The sequence below is a fragment of the Gadus chalcogrammus genome, chromosome 13, assembly GCF_026213295.1.
Source record: "Gadus chalcogrammus isolate NIFS_2021 chromosome 13, NIFS_Gcha_1.0, whole genome shotgun sequence".
Taxonomy (NCBI): Eukaryota; Metazoa; Chordata; class Actinopteri; order Gadiformes; family Gadidae; genus Gadus; species Gadus chalcogrammus.
The window spans coordinates 1,061,493-1,081,755 of NC_079424.1; the positions used below are offsets into that span (position 1 = coordinate 1,061,493).

At 46.3% G+C, this 20,263-nt stretch overlaps 1 protein-coding gene across 1 annotated transcript; it reads right to left on the reverse strand.

Moving 5' to 3' along the window:
- Window positions 1-1,422: 1,422 nt before the first annotated feature.
- Window positions 1,423-19,308, reverse strand: lrrc38b (leucine rich repeat containing 38b). Its single transcript, XM_056606312.1, has 3 exons — window positions 19,281-19,308; window positions 18,404-19,048; window positions 1,423-5,948 (listed from the first exon to the last, which is right to left on the reverse strand). The coding sequence occupies exons 1-3, from the start codon at window positions 19,291-19,293 to the stop codon at window positions 5,701-5,703; spliced, it is 906 nt and encodes a 301-aa protein (XP_056462287.1). The 5' UTR covers window positions 19,294-19,308; the 3' UTR covers window positions 1,423-5,700.
- Window positions 19,309-20,263: the final 955 nt, after the last annotated feature.

Consider the following 20,263-nt stretch of genomic DNA (forward strand, 5'->3'; position numbering starts at 1 on the left):
TTCAGGCCTAACCGACCAGACAAACCGACGCCATTCCAGCTTTTTTAATAGAAAAATAATGTTAAAAGGGGTTAACCTCAAAATGACAAGACATATTTTCGAACCGGGGCAGGGCTGTTCAACTACTTCATTATAATGGCCAGATTACTGGAATTAAAATTAAGAGGGCCAAGAATGTTCCCTTGATCCCAATGATATTTTAGTTCTCAAGCCTTTTATTTTTTTCAGTGTCATAACATTTTCACACTGCAGAGACAAATGTTAGTGCGTGCACAGAGACAGTGTAGGCCCAGGGTAATTGGACAGAAGGTAAAATAAATAAACAAATAGGGAAATCCCTCACCAAAGCAAAAGGAGAGAGGAATGAATAGGCATAGTTTCCTATTGGATGAAATTCAAATGTCTCTGATTGGTTAACTAAGCTTTATTCCAAGGTAAATATATTCTGATTGTTTATGTTCTAATGGACACTTGACAATAAGGTTACATCAAATAACGTTGGTAAGTGCTTATAACTGCATTCACTAGCAGCTAATTAAAAGTTAACTAAAGGTTTTGTAATTATTTACTAATTGTGTTAAATACAGTAATAGTGTTCATGATAACCAAGGTATTCATTATTTAATAGGGTTAGGGTTTTGGTTAAACCTAACCCACTACCAATAACACTAACCTCCTACCCACTATCTTTAGCCCAATGCAATTGCTATTTGCTTCTTACTTGCTTATTAATGGTTAATTAGCCCTTATTGTAAGTGTTTGGTAATCATTTGAGGGGGATTTTATAATGATCAGCGGCCAGCCCATTGAATGAGCCTGCTGTTGGGTATTGCACATGTTTAACCAGTTTGACAGCTGTCAATCAGCACTGGACACTTATTGGCTGAAAGAGACAGGTTTTCATTCTAAGGTAAGATTTGAAACGTTGAATCGTGAAGTCTGTTGGACACGACTGGAGACGTTCTAAAGCTAGACGGTAACGCCAGCACCCTCATCAGTCCTGTCTGGTCTTGACGGGACCCACGCCATTAAGGGGATGATTCTTCCCCCCTGCTGAGGGGCGGAGAGGCTGTAAGGGCCACCTTCACCGACCCCTAGCAACACGCCTTCTGCGTACAACATCAAGGAGAAGGCAGTACTGGAGTTATGGTTCTGGCGGACAAGGGCGTAGGCGCCGTGGAGCGTGTAGAGACACGCTGCGTGTTCTTCATGTTTCCAGACGCCAGGTCCGGTTAGCTGATGCATGGAGGGAGAGGGAGGGAGGGGGGGAGGGAGGGGGGGAGGCGTATATCCACTGAGGGCCACTCTCACCCTCACATCCCTCACTCCCCCCCCCTCTCCCGCCTCGCCTTCCAAGAGCTCGGGCCTCCGGCTGTGTAGCCATGGTAACCAAATGAGGTAAATGGTTTCAGGAGACTGCTTCTTCCTTCGCCGCCGCCACCGCTATGAGGCGTAGTGGTTCGGTAACGTCCCACATGTGTGTGCTTTGTCACCCCGTCTGTGTGGTTACTGGCTCGTGGGTCAAATGAGGAAAAGCTATGAACGAAAAACACATCGTCTTAAGGGGTCTGTAGAGTTATACAAAGGATGATTAATCCATAGAGAAGCAGTTTCTGATACCAGGATAATGTCCTTGTAAAGACTGTGCTGGATATGATGCCCAGTATTTTTGTTTTTAAAGTGGCCTCCCCACCAGTAGAGGGCGTTTGAGTCACAGAGGCAGGAAGTGATGATGGCTGAGGTTTCAAAAATGACCAAAGTAAGGCTAAAGTAATGGCTAAAGTTAATCTGAACACAGAGACATTATTGTTATTATGCCCGCTCAGTGCTTGATGCTGTTCTCGAAGAACAATGTTCCATGTAGGTTATTAACACCTTAAAACAAGCTAACGTTTATAATAGATTGTACTGTCTTATGTTGCTGTTTAATGTTTAATGTAGATCTGTGCAAAAAAAAAGAGTCAGCCTGTTCAAATTTAGCAGATTGTCTGCCTAATACCCAGTAAATTTTTGCCTGGCTCACACTAGATGATTTTTAAAATTTAAAAAAACCTGAGCGGCCACTCAATGATATGGAGATACATTTAACTGTTTATGTCGTTCAGTGTGTGGCAGCACACCACACACTGAACGATCCCATCCCCAGAAAACCTGCTCCTGATTCTCAAATCCCAAACTCTTGCCAATTCCAACTGCAATCACGCATTCAAAAACTTGTCTTGGGTCAAATAATCTGGGTCAAATCATCTGGCTAATTACCCTTTAGTGTGTAGCCTACCCAGCATAAGAAAGTATTTGAGAAAAGCTGGTCTTAAAGTTACCAGAAACATGAAGCCTTAAGTGGACCTCATGAAACCAAGACCATACCATTACTATTCAGACACTCAAATCCAGAGCCACTAAGGGGGTGACAAGCAATGGTACACCGACCTACTTGTGGTTGGTGTCTATGCACCACATCATCTCGAACCACAAACCCTCCACTTCTGCCTCTAGCGCCACAGAACACGAGGGAGTATCAGGGCTGTGCTTCACTGTAACGGGGTAGCTATGTTTTGCTATTCCAGCAATAGTTCTTGGTCAGGATGATTTGTAATTATTCTCCTTACCTTTCAGACCACCGAGAGAGGTCAGTGAATCATGCTACGGTTTTTCCAGAGCGTTTTATTGTATATGTCAGATGCTAGACAGTGCAGAACATTCAGTTATCTTCTTTGACAGCTGCGGCACAACTGAATTATATTTAGAGAGTTGCATGAAAAAGGTAATCCTTGTAGTCATTCAAATTAATACTTTGTTTTGCTCACTGCTTTTATGTTCTCATGAGCCCTTTGCATATCTACTTAAAAAGTACAGAAGAGTTAAACAGGAGTTCATGTGTTTTATTCTTTAAACCGACACTGATACAGGTACTGATACATATTAATTCTGCTGGAAAGGTTTGTTTGTTCTTGCATTGCCCTGGATAACGTAAACACCCGATCCAAATCTCAGTTTCTCTACTTTCCTGTCATCTGTGTTATCCTGACATCTCTACTCTGAGAAAAATATAATCCTGGATGTATAACAAGCTTTTTAAAAACTCAAATGTTGAAATGTTCCACGCTGGGATTTCACTTATCAATAGAAGCTTCTGGACTGAATTGGTAAATAAACAACTTCAAAGGTTTAAATAGAAAAATAGACTGCAATAAATCTGCATTGTAAATGGTAATCTCACAATCACATGCTATGTGTGGATATGTGTTACCTAATACAATGAATAAAGAAATGTGGCGTGCTAATATGTTTAAATATAGTAGTTAAGTTAGATGCCTTTTGTTGAACAACTACACAGTAGTTAAAAATATTTTTTTATAAAAACTAACTCAACCACCATTCGTAATTGAAACGTAAATGTAAAATGCATGCTAGCATAACCAAATGTATGCATTTACTGCTAAATTAAGTGCAAGGTAAATGATAGACTGAATGAGTGATAGCCTGAAGGAGTTTGAACAATGGATGTAATATGTTTGTATTAATATTCTCCAGGACTTTTAACAAAAAAATGTATACTATTAAATTATTCAAGGGAAATTCCTACACCGGGTTTTGCCTTTTCTGTAGAACGCTTAAGTCAAGTGATGCAATACATCAACAACTCATTCACTTTATTTACCACTACCAGGTGATATTGGAGGACATTGTGGTCGTTAGTCCAATAAATGGGTCCAAATCTGCCCAATGTAAAATGTTGTTGCTTTGAATTTAAAGTATCAATTCTAGTCATTGTGTGTTGCTAGGTCGAAAGGATGTTGAAATGAAAAACGCATGATGATGGACATACTATTTTATGAGAACTGTAATGAAACAGAAATATTGGGTTTTTGTACGCGTTTTTTGAAGAAATGACTACAACAGTGAACTACATCCCCCAGCTGCCCCTGCTCGGTGCCCAGGCCCGCTTGTATTAAGGGCTTGACATTCCTTCTGCTCCATATCTCACATTGGCTGAATTATTCATGCCTCACAATAACGGCATGAACCACAGCAATATAGCGGTTCTTTGAGAAGCAGGGGAGAGAAAAATAAATCAGGGCATCCAGTTTTATGCTTTCCAAATGATAATGAAGCATTTCCCGAACATGCAAGAAAGATTTATGAATAAGGGGTGAAAAAATGCATTCATCGTGGTGTGCTGGCATACTTAAATATAAAATCATTGTGAATGTTAATGATTCTAGAGGCAACAAACAGGGGAGTTTCAAACAGAGAATGACAGACTCTGCAAGGCATTGGAAGATCTGTTTTAAAAATAATCTTGCCACAAACCCAATACTTTTTATGTTGTTTTTTGTTTATCTCTAAATTTTGTTTATAAGATATCTGTTCTAGAAGAAAACAAAAAGATAATCAAAATAAACGCCATATCTGAGCTCTAATAAAACATCTGTATTTGTAATGTCAGCTACAATATCAGATATTGGGAGAACATAGAACAGGTGAATTTGCTCGTCTCCAGTATGATGTACAACATGCTTCCTCATGAACACAATAACTCTCCTTCAGACTTTGCCTTTAGCAACACAACAGTAATTAGGGGCGTGCTGTGACCAAGTTCCACTTTCAACACAAAGTGCATTGTTTGCCACATTGGTTCTGCATGGACTTCATGCCAATACTAGGTTTTCTATATTAATCACAAGAATAGATAGTGAATGAATATAGTTTAACACCGATCACAGTTATCAATCTAAGGAACACATGTCCTCTGGAAGTTTTAGATGTGTATATCTTATGGGTTTCATTTGGTGTCTACATTTTTTTATTTGGTGTACAAATGTTTGAATATAGGACAAATATACTTTTAATGTGAATACCCTATCTGAATACCAGACACACAAAATGTTACTACTCATTTCATGGTTATTATTTTCCCTAACTCTCAACGGTCTAAACCAGTTCCAGCTAGTGGTTTTCCATTTCTGAATGCGATTGAATGAGGCTGTCCAGACATTGAAAACGATATGCTGTGCCGGATCAACATGTTTAGGCAGTCTAATGCTGTGGACGTTGGTTAATATCACATCCTTTTTTTTTAGAATATCAAACTTTCTGTCATATACAAGATTACTTAATTCTATTTTTGTAAAGCCCTAAAGACATCCAAGGACCTGAGCAACTCCGGTCATTCAACAGGTCGCACTTGAGTGAGATCCACTTTGAACATTTCAGAATCTGAAAGTGGATGACTATTTTGACTAGATGTTGGTGAACTATTGGCTCGTCTAGAACTCCTCCACATCACTGTAGCTTGGTTTTATAGTTGGTGCTTTCTGTACTCACAAACATACTCATCGTGTATACTGCTGCTTCTGTCCAAGAGCTAGTCTGTAGGCCGGCCTATGGGTTCTGGCAGACCATATTATGAACTCCATTACTGTGTGCATGTGTCACGTGTGAACTCAAGTCTCGGGACTTACACACGTTTCTTGGGAATGCCATTTGTCTTTTCATTGTGGTCAGTTTTTCTATGTTTTCAAAGCGTCCCAACCTCCACAACCCCCTTCCCGGTAATTCCTCCTCCTCCGAGGGTCCCCACGGGGGGGGGGGGGGGGACAGTGGCTGTATCCGAGCCCCCTGTCTGAGTCACCCTCTCAAAGCCAAGCAGAGAGACCGGCCCAGGCCGGGTCAGAGCTCAGAGAGAGTCTCCTGGTCCTATTCCTCGCTCTCCTCCTCGTCCCCCTTGCTTCCCTTGCTCCAGCGCTGGAAGCAGTGCACGGTGGAGGCCAGGAAGAAGCTGGTCATTATGGCCACCACTGACACGGAGATCCCCGAGAAGATGATGATGAGGAGGTCGGTCAGGGTGAGGGTGACCTGGCACTCCCTGAAGCTGTCGTTGGAGAGCTGCGTCAGGGAGACGCGCCGGCCGTCCATGGGGAGGGAGCACTCCATGCCTTCCACACCTGCAGGGTCACAGGATGGGAAGGGTCAGAGGATCTCAGGAGCCAGTCTAAGTATGCCATATCTTTATCCAGAGATTATTACATTACTGCTAGTGCATTCTCTACCAGTTGAGATGCATTATAGCTATTGTGGGTTTGGTAGTTGATTAGTAATGGATTTGTCTATACTATGAGAAGGTTGTGTTGTGTTGTACTTCCTTGACATCCATTAACTATTTCCAAAATTTGTTTCAACGAACTTCAACACAATGTGTCATTGATCTTCCGTTACTAAATTGCTATCAATTAAAATTTGCGGATTTTGAGGAATTTTGTTTCCTTGATATACCTTGTCCCGTCTGAAACTGAGGTTAAATACAAGATGCAGATGTAAAATGCTCCAAACAACAACCGATATATTCCTAAAGACATGGGCCCCACAGGGGCACCTTGACTGGATGCATTAGGCAATTGATGAAAGCACAATAAATCAGCCGGTCTGGTTTCCCTGGACGTCTTGGCTCTTCCTGAGTGCGGGCTTTACTGACATCCTTCAAAATAAAAGCACAGTGACACTGGCTCATTAGATCTCAAGGGCACTTCTTATTATCCCGAAGCAAGTTATAGATTTTCATGGACACCAGGGATCAAGGGCAGGGAATGTCGTGGATGTTGAGCCTTCGAATAACAAGGGTCTGTTTGGTCAATGGGCCGATGGCTCCTGGGTTAAATGATGATGAATATCAGCATTGCTTCTACAGAAAAAGGATTCACCAAGTACGTGCAACTATAACCCTACATCCAATTCATACAAGAACTTACATTTAAATGGAATATTCTGATAGGATTAAAATATGGTTCAATTTGGATTTCAAATTTGGATTTTTCTGTATGAAGGCAGTCGTCCCAGTCTGTCTCAGAAGCCCATATTGCTAACCACTCTAAATTGCAAGGAACGATTCCCCAAATGCAAGCACCTATTGCATTAGTTGCCAACGGCCATACAGTGGCAGGAGAAGCAATGGTTAAGTAACATGAAGTTATTATTAGTAATACGTATAGTGAAAGGTGCTATGTGTGTGTCCTCAAGAAACCCAATCATGACATGACAATTCCCTTCTGATGGAAAAGTCAAGTCATCAATTTTACATTCTTTAAAATAACAAAAAAAAATCACCATAGATATTCAAGGCTATCTATCTCTGCTGTCCAACACATTTTTCTCACACTCTCTTCACAGAAAAATTAAGGAAAAAAACCACCCGATTGCCTTGTCAGTGTGGGTGGAAACGTTCCATAGAAACAGCTCATACACATTCACACAAACACAGGCAAGTGAGAGAAAGTGGGTGAGAAAGAGGGAGAGAGTAAGTGAGACAGCCAGTGAGAGAAGAGAGGGACAGAGAGAGAAGGTGGAAGACAGAAAATGCAGCAGCAGAATATCCTTCCTATCTTTGCTCTATAGTCAGCACATCTGAACACACTTTCAGAAATCAACAGGGTTTAAGCTTGTGATCAACCCAATGCAAATGTGCTCCATCATTTACCAGATACTAGGGATTTACTGGAACTAAACAAAGCAGCACAATTTGAAATATGATTAGTTTGTTATCTCCCTCAGGAGTTAGAGATGGGATCATGATTATTAATCAAGCTTGTTTTGGTCTGTGGGCTTGTGTTTGATTTCCCAGATTCAGCCTCATGAGACTCATTAACAAACTCATTTCAATTTGTATGCTTCCTTATAAAATGTACCTTGACTGACAGCCATGGCGGACGTGAGCATCAGTCTGTGTTTTGTCGTGACGATGACCTTTGCTGGGCTCTAAAGGTTGCAGGCTGTGGTTGTCGTTATTGATGTACAATAAGGAGGAGCTGACCCTGGGTCCAATCTGGAGCGTCGACAGATAGCCGTTAAAGCTCACATCATGGTCCAGTGGTTCAGGGTTTTTGACCCCAAGCGGCAAAATGTTCAGTTCCAATCTCAACATGTGCAGCCTTTTACCAGTAAGCATACCGAGGAAGACGTGTTGCCCCCCTACCATCATCAATTGCATGTATCAACATTATTTACTGCAAGTCACTATCGACGACGAGCGTCGGATATATAGTAAATCTGTCACCCACCCGCCGACACCTGCTCTCTATCAACCTCCATAGATACAGCTTGATGAAATAAAGGTGTCATGAGGATGAATTGAACTGCCATTTCGTAATTTTTTACAAAACCTACATAGGCTTCTCAATATCGTACTATAAAACAACAACTCGGCGGTAATTAAACACACCACTTAGTGAGCAGAGGCTGCAGGACTGTGTCCGAGACAGATGGACACTATTTATAATCCCTCTGCACCCACAGCCAAGTTGCATTCCACCTTGGAGAGTTGCACCCTCGTTGGCCCCTTACCTGTCGCAGTTAGGTGATAAATAGCGTTAGGAACCAGAGTTTGCTCTGTGAATATACAGCCCCCTCTGGAGCCATTCGTCCCGAGGCATTCATCAAGCTCAAAGTAGTATTGCTTGCTATTCAGTTATTTAGCAGAGGCTTTCCAAGGCAGCTTCCAGTGGATCCACATCCGTATCGTTCCACATAGGTAGGGGAAAGGCGAGATGGGCATCGTGCTCAAGGATGCCTCGAGGTGAGGCTGTGGACATTCAAGAGAAAACAATGTACCTTTTAACTGGGCGTCAAACCACACGGCCAATACTCTGTTACTCAATATTAGCTCTGTTAGGAATCACTCCTGTCATTTAACCATTTATTGCAAGAAATGGTAATAACATTTTGGTTTTGCATTAACTAGCTACACCCGTTAAATGGGACTGTGTTCAATGATATTATGAGGATTATTCTGACAATAACAATGGATATTTTCTGCCAAAAGCATCAATGTTGGTTTGCCATGATTGAATAAGCAATTTATAATAAATAAAAATAATACATTAGACAGCAACTTGCATCAATAAAATAAACTGTACTCGTGGCAAGTCACTATTTTTTTAGCACAACATAAAAATGAAGACTAAGTGAGTTCCTTAAAATCTTGGACTTAAAGAAATAATTTCTGCTTAATCACATCCCTCCGCACGGTACAGGGGTTACATCCCCCCGCCCCGTGGCTCCAAGACGAGCTGATGGATGACAATCAGGAAGCTGTGCAGCCACGAGGGAGAGCCAATCCCCGTGGCAACGCTACGGCCCTGTCTCCCGGACTGTGATTGATCCGTCTGTCCGAGTGTGACGGACTGATATCGGACAGTTTTTCTTTTCCACACCGCCCCTTTGACACTACGCACTGGCTGTCCCTCCTGATTGATGAGTAGATTGATCCCTGGCAACCTCCCCCGTCTCCGCCGTTCTTGGTAACACACGCACACACACAGCGTGGCATCATGTTAGCGCTTGAAGGGTACGAGTACCCCCGTTTATGGCCTGGTCTTGAAGGGTATGAGTTCCCCTGTCTATGGCCCAGTCTTGAAAGGTACGAGTACCCCCGTTTATGGAGCGGTCTTGAAGGGTATGAGTTCCCCTGTTTATGGCCCAGTCTTGAAAGGTACGAGTACCCCCGTTTATGGAGCGGTCTTGAAGGGTATGAGTTCCCCTGTTTATGGCCCAGTCTTAAAGGGTATGAGTTCCCCTGTTTATGGCCCTGTCTTGAGGGGTATGAGTTCCCCTGTTTATGGCCCAGTCTTGAAGGGTATGAGTTCCCCTGTTTATGGCCCAGTCTTGAAGGGTATGAGTTCCCCTGTTTATGGAGCGGTCTTGACACTTCTCTCTCGTCAGTCCTTGTGAAGGGGGAATTCAGGGGAGTGACGGCAAGTTAGACAAAAGTGCTTTTCCGGCAGTATTGCCCGGGATGGGTTATGCCACGCAAGGGGCCGTCCTAGGCCTACTCGATGGAGAGGAAGGAGCCGTGCTGAATGGAACGCGGTCACAAAGAGAGAGAGACGGCAGGATCATTTACTCACAATCAGGGAGAGTCTGGGTTAGTCTGATGCATCGAATGCAAGCAGGAGCTGCAGGCGTAGGAGGAGGAACGTGTGACTGCACAATGTGATAGTGTTCATGCGACAGCGTGAGTGCGTGCGTGTGTGGGGGTGGGGGGGATGAGGAATTATTCAGCAGGGATTTCCTCCCGCATGGAGACTTGGTGACATCATCGTTGCACAGGCGCACCCGAGGTGGCTTATCTGGAAAATCACAAGAAGCCAGACGTGAGGTTGCATCCATGCAACCGTAGACAGTCACACAATCAGAAGAGGGTTTTAATAAGGGGTGACCTGACTCAGCTGGTGGTCTTCTGTGGAGAAACATCTGCATTTCCTTTCTGTCCTCATAGAAATATAAAAGGGTCGATAGAGGGGAGTTTTGTCAAGGCACCGGTCTGTGGCCTCAGCTGGATGGAGAACCTAATTTGCACTCACAAAGAAGCCAATTTCCTCCCGTAAAAGGTTGTGAAGTGGCTCTTTATTGAAACAACGATTGCACCCCTGTTCTATTTCGGACGTGAGATGAAGCCTCGCCTGCGGTCCTGCAGGTCTGTCATTCAGTTGTTATCCGGTGGGTTTGGTCCACCGTTTGCCACTCTCTGTTCGCCTGCCATCACCCTCTCACTCCCCAACTTTAAATAACCATTAAACCAGGCCAGGGTAAAAGAGGAACTTGTAAATTGGAGCAGATATTTTTCCTCCCTTCGCATCGGCTACGGGTGTCAGAGACGGGAGCGACTGCGTCGGGTGTGCAGTGGCCCCGGCGGATCCCATTGGCAGCCGCGGAACTGCCAGCGCAGTGTGGCTAACAGGCGTCACCTGGAAACCAGAGCCCTGTGTAGGGGAACAGACTGACCCAGCTGCAGGCTCTGCTCTATAGGGGAGCAGCACGGCCCTGACTAGTGTTCAGCCAACATAAAGCCCCCAACCTCAGAGCAGTCGGGTTGGGTCGGATTACCTTGAGCCGGGTTAGATGAGCTATGGAAAGGTGTTGTGCTGAATTATGGATGGTCTTTGTCCATGCTTAACCTAAGAGCACCGGAGACAGCGGGGATCATGTTTACACTCATCACCACATTCAAACATTTAGGAGCTGAGCAGAGGAAGCATAAAAACAGGTGTTCATCACGGAGACACAAACGATGATGGGTCCATCACACGGGGTTCTGGTGTAGCTCTTTGCAAGAGATGATTACATTTGGCTCTGCATTATAGGTCTAATTACGTATTGGGGATTTAGTTTGCTTTACCTCTGCTGTATGATCACTGTAGCACCGGCATCTGGACGCCTCTTCACCGGACGCCCCAGATCTCCAAAAGAACGTCATTGGTCTGGCCCCCCAGGGACGGGTGCTTTTGCGTTATCCCAGAATAATAGGTTTTAGGGTTCAGAACCCAGCAGGCAGCGTGCAGGCGTACAGTGATCAAAGTTGTTAACACAAATGTGTGCGGTGCTGTCAACTCACGAGCCCCCAGGGAAATCAGATGTGAGAATGGAATGGGAATACGGTGTTTCACACGCGAACCTCAGCTGTTCAGTTCGGCGGGTCACCTCAAGACAATTACCAAAATAAACCAGAATAAATGTCTGTTGTTCTGCCCCTGTAACATGTTTACGTGGCTCCAGGTACGGCAGCGTTTTGTCTTGCCCTTATGACCTTTCCAGGTCTAGACAAATTTTGAAAATGAGCTGCATGGTGGTATAATAATAATAATAATAATGGGTTGAATTTATATAGCGCTTTTCTAGACACTCAAAGACGCTTTTACAGGGAAGGGGGAACCTCACTAACCACCACCAGTGTGTAGCACCCACTTGGGTGATGCACGGCAGCCAATCTGCGCCAGAACGCTCACCACACGCTAGGTATGTGTGTAATCACATGTCATGTGTTTTCTCTTTTCTTGTGTTGTTCCAAATTAAGAAGCTTATCAAAGCAGGCTTACTTCCCTAATGAGCAGACATCTGTTAATGCATAATCACTTGTAATACAGTATTCCCAGAATAGTCCATGATATACCCCCCACCCAGAGGCCAGTCATTAAGTTAATTAAATGATACGGCTGTGTGTGCCCGCCATGTTCTTGAAGCCAAATCAATAACGGTGAAGCTTACCGCATCATGTTTGTTAATAAGGGATATTTCCCCTCCATCCCCGACGCAGTCTACCGACAAAGTCTTCCCTTTGTTAAAGGTGTTATACAATTTATGAGAATAATGCCAACTACTGGCAATGAAGAGGAATTACACCAACACAGGGAAAGCTCAAGTCATCATCATGCTATTAACCCTTCTGGGAGCTAATCCAGAAAGTAGGATTTCTATGTTTGCCGTATCATTCCAAATTCGTGGGAATCTTTTCAGTTCCCAGAAACAACGGTTAAACCCTTGATTTGGCTGCAAATCAGTATTGCTACAAAGATTACTTAAATATGAATTGCCTTATGCTTAATTTTGATATAGGCTACTGTATATTTAGTGCACTGAAGCTATGCATGTTACATATTTAATACAGGCTACTTATGTTCTATGGACTTAGTAGAACTGGATGGATTAGTTCCTGCGTTCACTTGCATTATTTACAATGTTAACGCCGTCTGCAGCTCCTTTCCTCTCTTACTTATGTATTACTAAAACATATCCAGTAAATGCTCCCAAGAATATATAGCTTTCAAAGTGCCTCTAGTCACCGTCACCATATATCACCATGACAACCTCTGGAATATCACTTGCGTCGATACTCTGACGCAATCATTGTGGCATCCATGATCGATCATGTTTTCAGTTTGTGAATGATGTCTTTGAGCGCCTACCACAAAGGTCCACTTTAGACACTCAACCCATCAGAGTCCAAGTAAACTTTGTCGGCAAAATGACAATTTTCATTCCTGAGCCTGAGCCTGAAAATACCATTGCTTGCTGAAACTAGCTCCTCACACACTCATGTAAAGCTAAATACATCAGTAGCTCTGAGTCATAGTTACGATTCTGCTATCCATGAACAGCTGATGAAGAGAATATGAAACAGCTACCAGAAGATGTATTGTCGCTTTGCTCGTGCTATTTAGGATTTGATTGGTGATGGTTGGAGTACAGACTGCATCCTGCTTACTTTCAAAACCCAAATGGGTTTATTATTGATTACAATATTATTCCTCTTCTGCTACAATTCTCCTCTAAAATTGACTTTTAGAGGAGAATGTGTAGGTGATTGATTAATGAATACTGTTACATGAGTATAAGATATATTTGAGCTGAAAATAGTTCAAGATTTTGATGGGGTTGAAAGAGTAAGGGCCCTATTTGAACGGTCTGAAACGCAAGTGAGAAGCGCCAAGCGCAAATAGCTTTGTGGGCGGTTCTATGGCAATGTTGCTATTTTACCGGCGCATTAATAACTCTTACGCCCGGCGCAAATCTAAAAAGCGTTGGTCTGAAGTAACCTAATTACCCGTAGGTGTGGTTTGGGCGTAACGTGCAACAAACCAATGAGAGTGCCATCTCCCATCCCCTTTAAGAGCCATGAGCGCATTTGAATCTGATGAGTTGATATTTTGACAGCGCGTTTGCAGTCTCCGATGCGACTGATGCATGACCACATGAATTTCAAACTTCAAATGGCTCAGTTTATGGCCAAATAATATGGCCTAATTCACACATGGAATAACGTTTTCTTCCACAACTTCAGAAATACTCAGTCCTCAAATAAATTTCGGCAAAGAGAACACGCATATGATATGCGGTAACTGTGGTTCTATTTAATGATACACGCAATACATTAACAAACGTCGTTTCTTACCAGTATTGTATGCATTATCGTCATCGACTTGTGATCCTAATATGCATGTGTCCCCCCGTTAATATACGTTGCCATGGACTGTATTATGCGTTACGTGTTTAGTTTGCGTGCTTTTAAACAGATGGACTCACACACGGCGCCGGCTTTCATTAATTCTTTAACACATACACAAATGTGCGCCCACATTCATTCACTCTTTTTAACACTCACTCGCGGTAAAACAATGTTTTCTCACAATCAAATACTCATCAATCCTAAATGTTATGGACTGGTACTCGATGTCTGTGTCAAGAAAATATGTGTTTGCTGTATGGTGTTTGCAGATGCATTGATTTAAAAGTACAACTTATTACCTCTGTATCAGCTGTTCTTTCCCAAATAATTTACCAAGAATGTGTGGCTAGATAGATGAGAGAAGCAAAGTGTTCGCGCCACTGACTTTAAACCAGGTATTTCCTGGTTTGTGGCGCGATTGTTCTGAAACTGCAAAATAGCACCAGGGAACGTTTGCGCCACAACACGCCTCCTCCTTTCGCCGAGCCGCCCATTGGGCCGCAAGATCATTCCCTACTTAACAGGCGTGTGGTGGTAGAGGGAAAAGAACGCCCTGCGCCAGTTGCAAACTAGCAACGACACATGCGTCAATGTAGAAAGTAAATTGTGCCGGATCATGCAAGATAGGGCCCAAAATGTCACTGATATTGCTACGCTCTTCAAAAAAGAAATTGGTGAGAGAAAATGGAGCCCTATAGAAAAGAGGTCCCTTTACTCTCCATTGATATTGGTATTGATCATTCTTCTTTAGCCACACACCTCTCACAAGCATCATAAAGCTGAGTGCACTCTCTAGTGCAGGCTAAGCATTTTGTGAGTGGAGAACCTGCACCTAGCTAGAAGTGTAGTAAAACAAAGCCAATAGTTTATGTTGTTTCCGTGGTTGGATGCAAAGAATGGCAAATCTACGTAGAAGAGTAATCTACCCCCATTCTTTGTAAACCAATGGGTGATGCTATTTATTTTTGTCCATACAAGTCAAACTTCTAGTTAGATGCATGCCAAACTAGACACCAACTATACTCAAGTCAAGACAAACATCTCTAACTGACAATAATCAAACGATGAGTAATACAATCTTTTAAACAATAGAAGGATGCTTTATACGTACCCAAGAGGAAACATATATATTAACTTGAGCTGCTAGCAATGTTAGCCCTAGCAGTTATAATGCAGTTACTGGTTGCTTTGGACACATGTATACCATTAATGGGCTAAAAAGAATCAGGTTCCAGTCATTGTATTGTTCTATGGCAGGTTTATTGTAGTTGTAACGCAATTATTTTATTACAACATTATTATGGTTGAGCTTGAAGATCCCACTCTGTGCGCTAGCCATTAAATTCTACAAAGCATGCATGTTATTACCCATTGATCCATTCTAATTGTACATGAATCCACTTTGTGTTTTTAAGGTGACTATCTTAGAAATGGTAGGCAAAATCTACTCCTACTTCTATTCTACACTAAACTATGGAGTTCTAATAATACACTCAACCACGTCCATGTATCAAACCATCTCCCCAGTGTTATGCAGAGTTCATGTTTTTCTGACAGTATTTTTAGTTGTTTTTTTCGCCACAGGCCTTCATTCCAGGAAGCTAGTTTGGTACGGCTTCACAAAAATTGAAGATGACATTGTGGAGAGCTTCACATCTGACTGCAGCGATCGCTCTGCCCTCCTCTCACCCATCTCATTTGCATCGTCTCCCCGTTCAGAACAATGATTCCCTCTTCTGTCTGCTTCCTGCTGCCGGCCTTGTTAACATCTCTAATGCACCTCAGACACCGGTGATGGAGAAGCCATTGGCAATAACAAAAGGAAGCCCAGCATCAACAAACACACTAATAAAACCAACCAACCTAATGCTGAACCTTCCGGGGTATTGTGGGGGTCTGTCTTCAATATCAACAGCTCTCTTCTCTCCAGTTCATAAGAAGCTAAACAAGCCGCTGATAGGAATCCAAGAGGCGCATACGAGGAGGAGCACACATTACCGGTCCACTCTGAGTCCACATAGAGCGCGCCGCTGCTTGGCACACCAATCAGGAGCCGGGCCGGCGTCCCCTGGCCTCTGATTGGCTGCTTGATGACTGTTTGGCGGCGCCGTAGAGGATTCACACGGAGGCAGACAGGCAGAGGTTTTTGCACATGCACCTTGCACGTGTGCAGGTGCACGTGTGCAGGTGCACGTGTGGGAGAGGAAGGGTGTGGGAGAGGTATCCCAGGTTGCATGGCGTGCCATCATCCTTTCTTTGGTCTGACCAAGGCTGTAAATTGCCCCAGAATCCAGCGTTGGAAGGAGAGGGCTTGTGTGTTAACGTCTGTGTACGCTTTGTGCTTTTGCCCATATCTAGTCTCTGTATTGAGAATGAGCCACTAGATCTCTTTTGACGCATGCACGTGTGTGAAGCATCCATTATGCCCTCCGTATCCGGGGGAGACAATGGTGATCTAGTCCCTCTCCATCACCTATTAAACGGACGCGATCAGGGGCGTAATCCTGTCACACGGCCTGGTGAATCATACCTCAAGACGTGGCGCTGTGGTGTTTCCAGTCACACGCACACATGAAGGGCAAACGGTTAATGTCCTTGTTTTATGACCAGTTCAATGTCACCAAGAATGACCTTGGCGGTAGCTATGGACACAGAATCACCTCCATGCCCTTTGAGGTTTGACCCTCTCCCTGCCCTTTTGCAGCTTTGAATCATAAAGTCTTTTCATTTCAGCACTTGGTCATAAATGCCATGGTTAACTCTTAGCATGCTGTTAGCCTTTAGCATGGTGCTAACCCTTGTGGCAGAGCGTTAGCCTTTAGCATCATGGTATCCCGTCTGGTGTTCCAAAACAGAGCCCTGGTCCCAGTCAGCACCGTCTATGGCTCGGTCGGCAGGGCTGTTTACGTCTTCACTTCACCCCCCCCCCGGCGAGCCTGCTGCACGTAGTCGCTGACGAGCGCGCGGCGCGCGGCACGCGGCCCGCGGCCCGGCTGTTATCAATAACACACCGGCCCATGACCTTGAGAAGGGGCGCCTCTGGTTTTATATGAAATGAGTGTCTGTTCATAAGAGCGGCTTCAAATAAACGTGGCCTTGATGAATACGAGGTAGCGGGGGTATTAACTCTTCATGGAATAACATCGGGGATTTCCTCTCAACACTGAAGTAGGTAGATATAAATATTATCAACGGTGGTTCCTAAACATGTTCCAAGTGGGGGATAAAAATAGACCATGGCATAATGACTACTGGCCTGAAATGTAGATTTGATTAATCTCCATGTGAGCAGATTTGGTGCACTGTGCAACGTTCTCGTAGAAAACACACCGTATGTTAGGGAGTATATTGTCTAGAATGACCTCATAGGAATCGACTATTAAGTTCCTACCCAGAGTACACTTCCTCACGGATAATATAATTCCCCTGGGAAGTCTACATGTCAGAGAAACCACACCTTTTGCAGGCAGACACACACCACAGACACTCTTCACGCACACACGTATAAATATAGACCCCAAAACACTCCATTCTCTTACCTAACTCCTCCCTGCGGGCTGAATGTGTATGCTAGACCTGCCATGATGGGTCGAGGGAGAGGGAGCGAGGCAGTGAGGGAGAGAGGTAGAGAGAGAGGGGTGCATAGAGGGAGGCAGAGAGCGAGAGAGAGAGACTCTCAGTCGCAGGAGCCCGTGAGTCTGGGCTTGTTATATTTGATTACCGCTGGTTTCGAAGCGTATCCCACGATGGAGATAAATGCATTGACCTCTTGTCAGTGACTACGGTGCCAGAGGTAGAAGGCATGCGCATGTGTACAACGAGGTGTCCACTATATTATAAAGGTCAAATACGTACAGGTTGTTCTATTGATCTGCTGAGAGGGAGATACATCTCCATTGAGACTTGATAGGGCCATAGTTGAGAATATAAAACCTTCTCTACTGTTTCAAATGTAGAACAACCGCGGGAAGACTGAGCAGCACATGAACACAAAGGTTGTTTGAAAATCAGACCATTTTCCATCGTGGAGAATACAAAGCGCAAAGCGTTTATTCTTGCTTGTTATTCTCTCATGCAGTGTGTTGTTCCCACACTGTAAAAGATGGGGGTGGAGAAAAGCCAGATACAGATTTAGAACGGAGAGAGGAGGAGGAGAAGCAGGAGGGGGTTGGAAGGGGTTCCCTGTCCTTCAGAGCGACAAAAACAAATTGAACGGCGCACTGTGTGGATCAGTTTACTCACGCTGGAAGCACAGAATCACCGCCCTCTCACAGAGGAACAGCTCTTTATAATGTAGAATGTACCGCCCCACGATTTGTTAGTAATGCCGGGGAGTTAGGTCATTGAAACGTTGGACTTCCCGCTTAAAGGTCCTTGGTTCCATACCCGCAATGTCCACAGCCTAAAGTCCTCGAGTGTCCTGTGGAGACGGACACCCTAACGCCCCCCTCAGCACCTTAACGACAAACATCTCAACAACTCCCTGAGAGACCCCTTCACAAACCCAGCACCCCCCCCACAGTACAGAGCGGGGTTAGGGTTAGGGTTAGGCTTAGGGTTAGGGTTTGACTCCCTGAGGGACACCTTCACAAACCCAGCACCCCCCCACGGTACAGTGCAGAGACTCACCATTGGGCAGCTTCTGGCGGTTGTCCATCAGCCAGGCGAACAGGTTGGCAAAGTTACAGTTGCACACCCATGGGTTCCCCTCCAGCCGGACCAGCCGCAGCGAGGGCAGCTGGCTCAGCGCGCCCACGTGCAGCGTGGACAGGGCGTTGCGCTCCAGCTCCAGCTCCCGGAGGGACGTCAGGCCCAGGAAGGCGTCCTCGTTGACCGCGCTCAGGTAGGGGTTGTTCCCCAGGCGCAGCTTGATCAGGGAGCGGGACTCGCCGAAGGTGCCCTTGGGGATCTCCGTCAGGTTGTTGCTGCCCAGGTCCAGGAACACCAGGCGGGACGAGGTGCTCAGGGTGCCCACCTCGATGTGCGACAGCGTGTTGTTCCGCATGTCCAGGTACACCAGGTCGGAGTACAGCACCAGGAAGTCCGCGGGGATGCGCGGGATCCAGTTGTCGGACAGCAGCAGCCGCCGCACGTCCAGCGGGATGCCTTCGGGGAGGCGGGTGAGACCCCGGGCGCTGCAGTCCACCGTGTGGGGGTCCGGGCACAGGCAGGTGGCGGGGCAGTTCTCCCCCCGGCTGGGCGGCGCGAGGGTCAGGAGGAGGGCCAGGGTGAGCTGGAGCCAGCAGACACATGGCGACATGGTCATAGGGCGGACTGAGGAGGGAGAGGCAGAGGCTGGGGTAAGGAGCGCCCTGGGGGAGGGGGAGGGAGGGGGAGGAGAGCGAGGGAGGGAGGGAGGGAGGGAGGGAGGAGAGCGAGGGAGAGCGAGGGAGGGCGGGCGTGAGCCCAGATGAATAAAGGAGGACGAGGGTCAAAGGGCAGGGACTAGGAGAGGGGAGGGGAGGGGGGGAGCGAGAGGGGGAGGAGGAGAGGCATCAGTCCTCACAGAGGAGCGTCATGCCGACGGAAGGAGACGACGGACGGCGCTCAGGGCGGCGAGCGGGCGCGGGGAGGCGGCGCCGGTTCCTGGCGGGTCATGAAGCGAGCGCCGGCTCGGAGGAGAGAGAGACCAGCTGGGAGGTTTTAACGGCGGGAGAGGACAGCTGGCCAGAGAGAGGAGTCAGAGCTTCAGCAGAGGAGGTGATGGAAAAACAAACTCAGGACACCGGAGAAAGACACGGAGAGGGAGGGCGAGAGGGGGAGGGGTCGAGGAGTCGGAGGGGGGAGGGGCGGGGGGATTCCGTTGGTTCGTCACCCTAACCCCAGTCAGTCAGTCGCTGTGGCGGCCGGGGGCGGACGGCAGCGGGGCCGGCGGGGTCAGCGACGCGAGTGGAGACGCGCGGAGGAGGTCACGGGAGCGCGACGCACAGAGACCAGAGGCACCACATCCCCACGCCGCCGCCGCCGCCGCCGCCGCCGCCGCTACTGGGGGTCCGCCGCTGCGTGGGGAAGCCTGGCGAGCTGAGCACGGAGCCAGGAGCCCAGCAGGCATCGCTGTGGCGCGCACCGAGAGCCTCCTACCTACACACGCCGCGCCACCGCACACGCTCGCTCTGCCTCCACGCTCCGCCGCCTCGTTCTGCGAGGGCTCCGCCTCTCACTCCGTCTCTGCCTCTCTCTCCCGCTCTCTCCCGCTCTCTCCCGCTCTCTCCCGCTCTCTCCCGCTCTCTCGCTGCAAAGCGCTGCTGTAGGAGCGCAGCGCGGAGCACTACTGCGCGGTGCAGCGGGGTCTCAGAGCTCCGTTGCCATGGTGAGGCAGCCCGATGTCCAGCGAGGGGAGCCACATGCGTGTGGACGGGCTGCTGGTGCCGGGCTGCAGCAACGCGACTCCACAAACCTCTCAACGCGCGGACAGACTGAGCCGGGGTTTATCTGATGCCTTACACTCCCACCAGGACCCCCTCTCCCTCCCTCCCTCCCTCCCTCTCC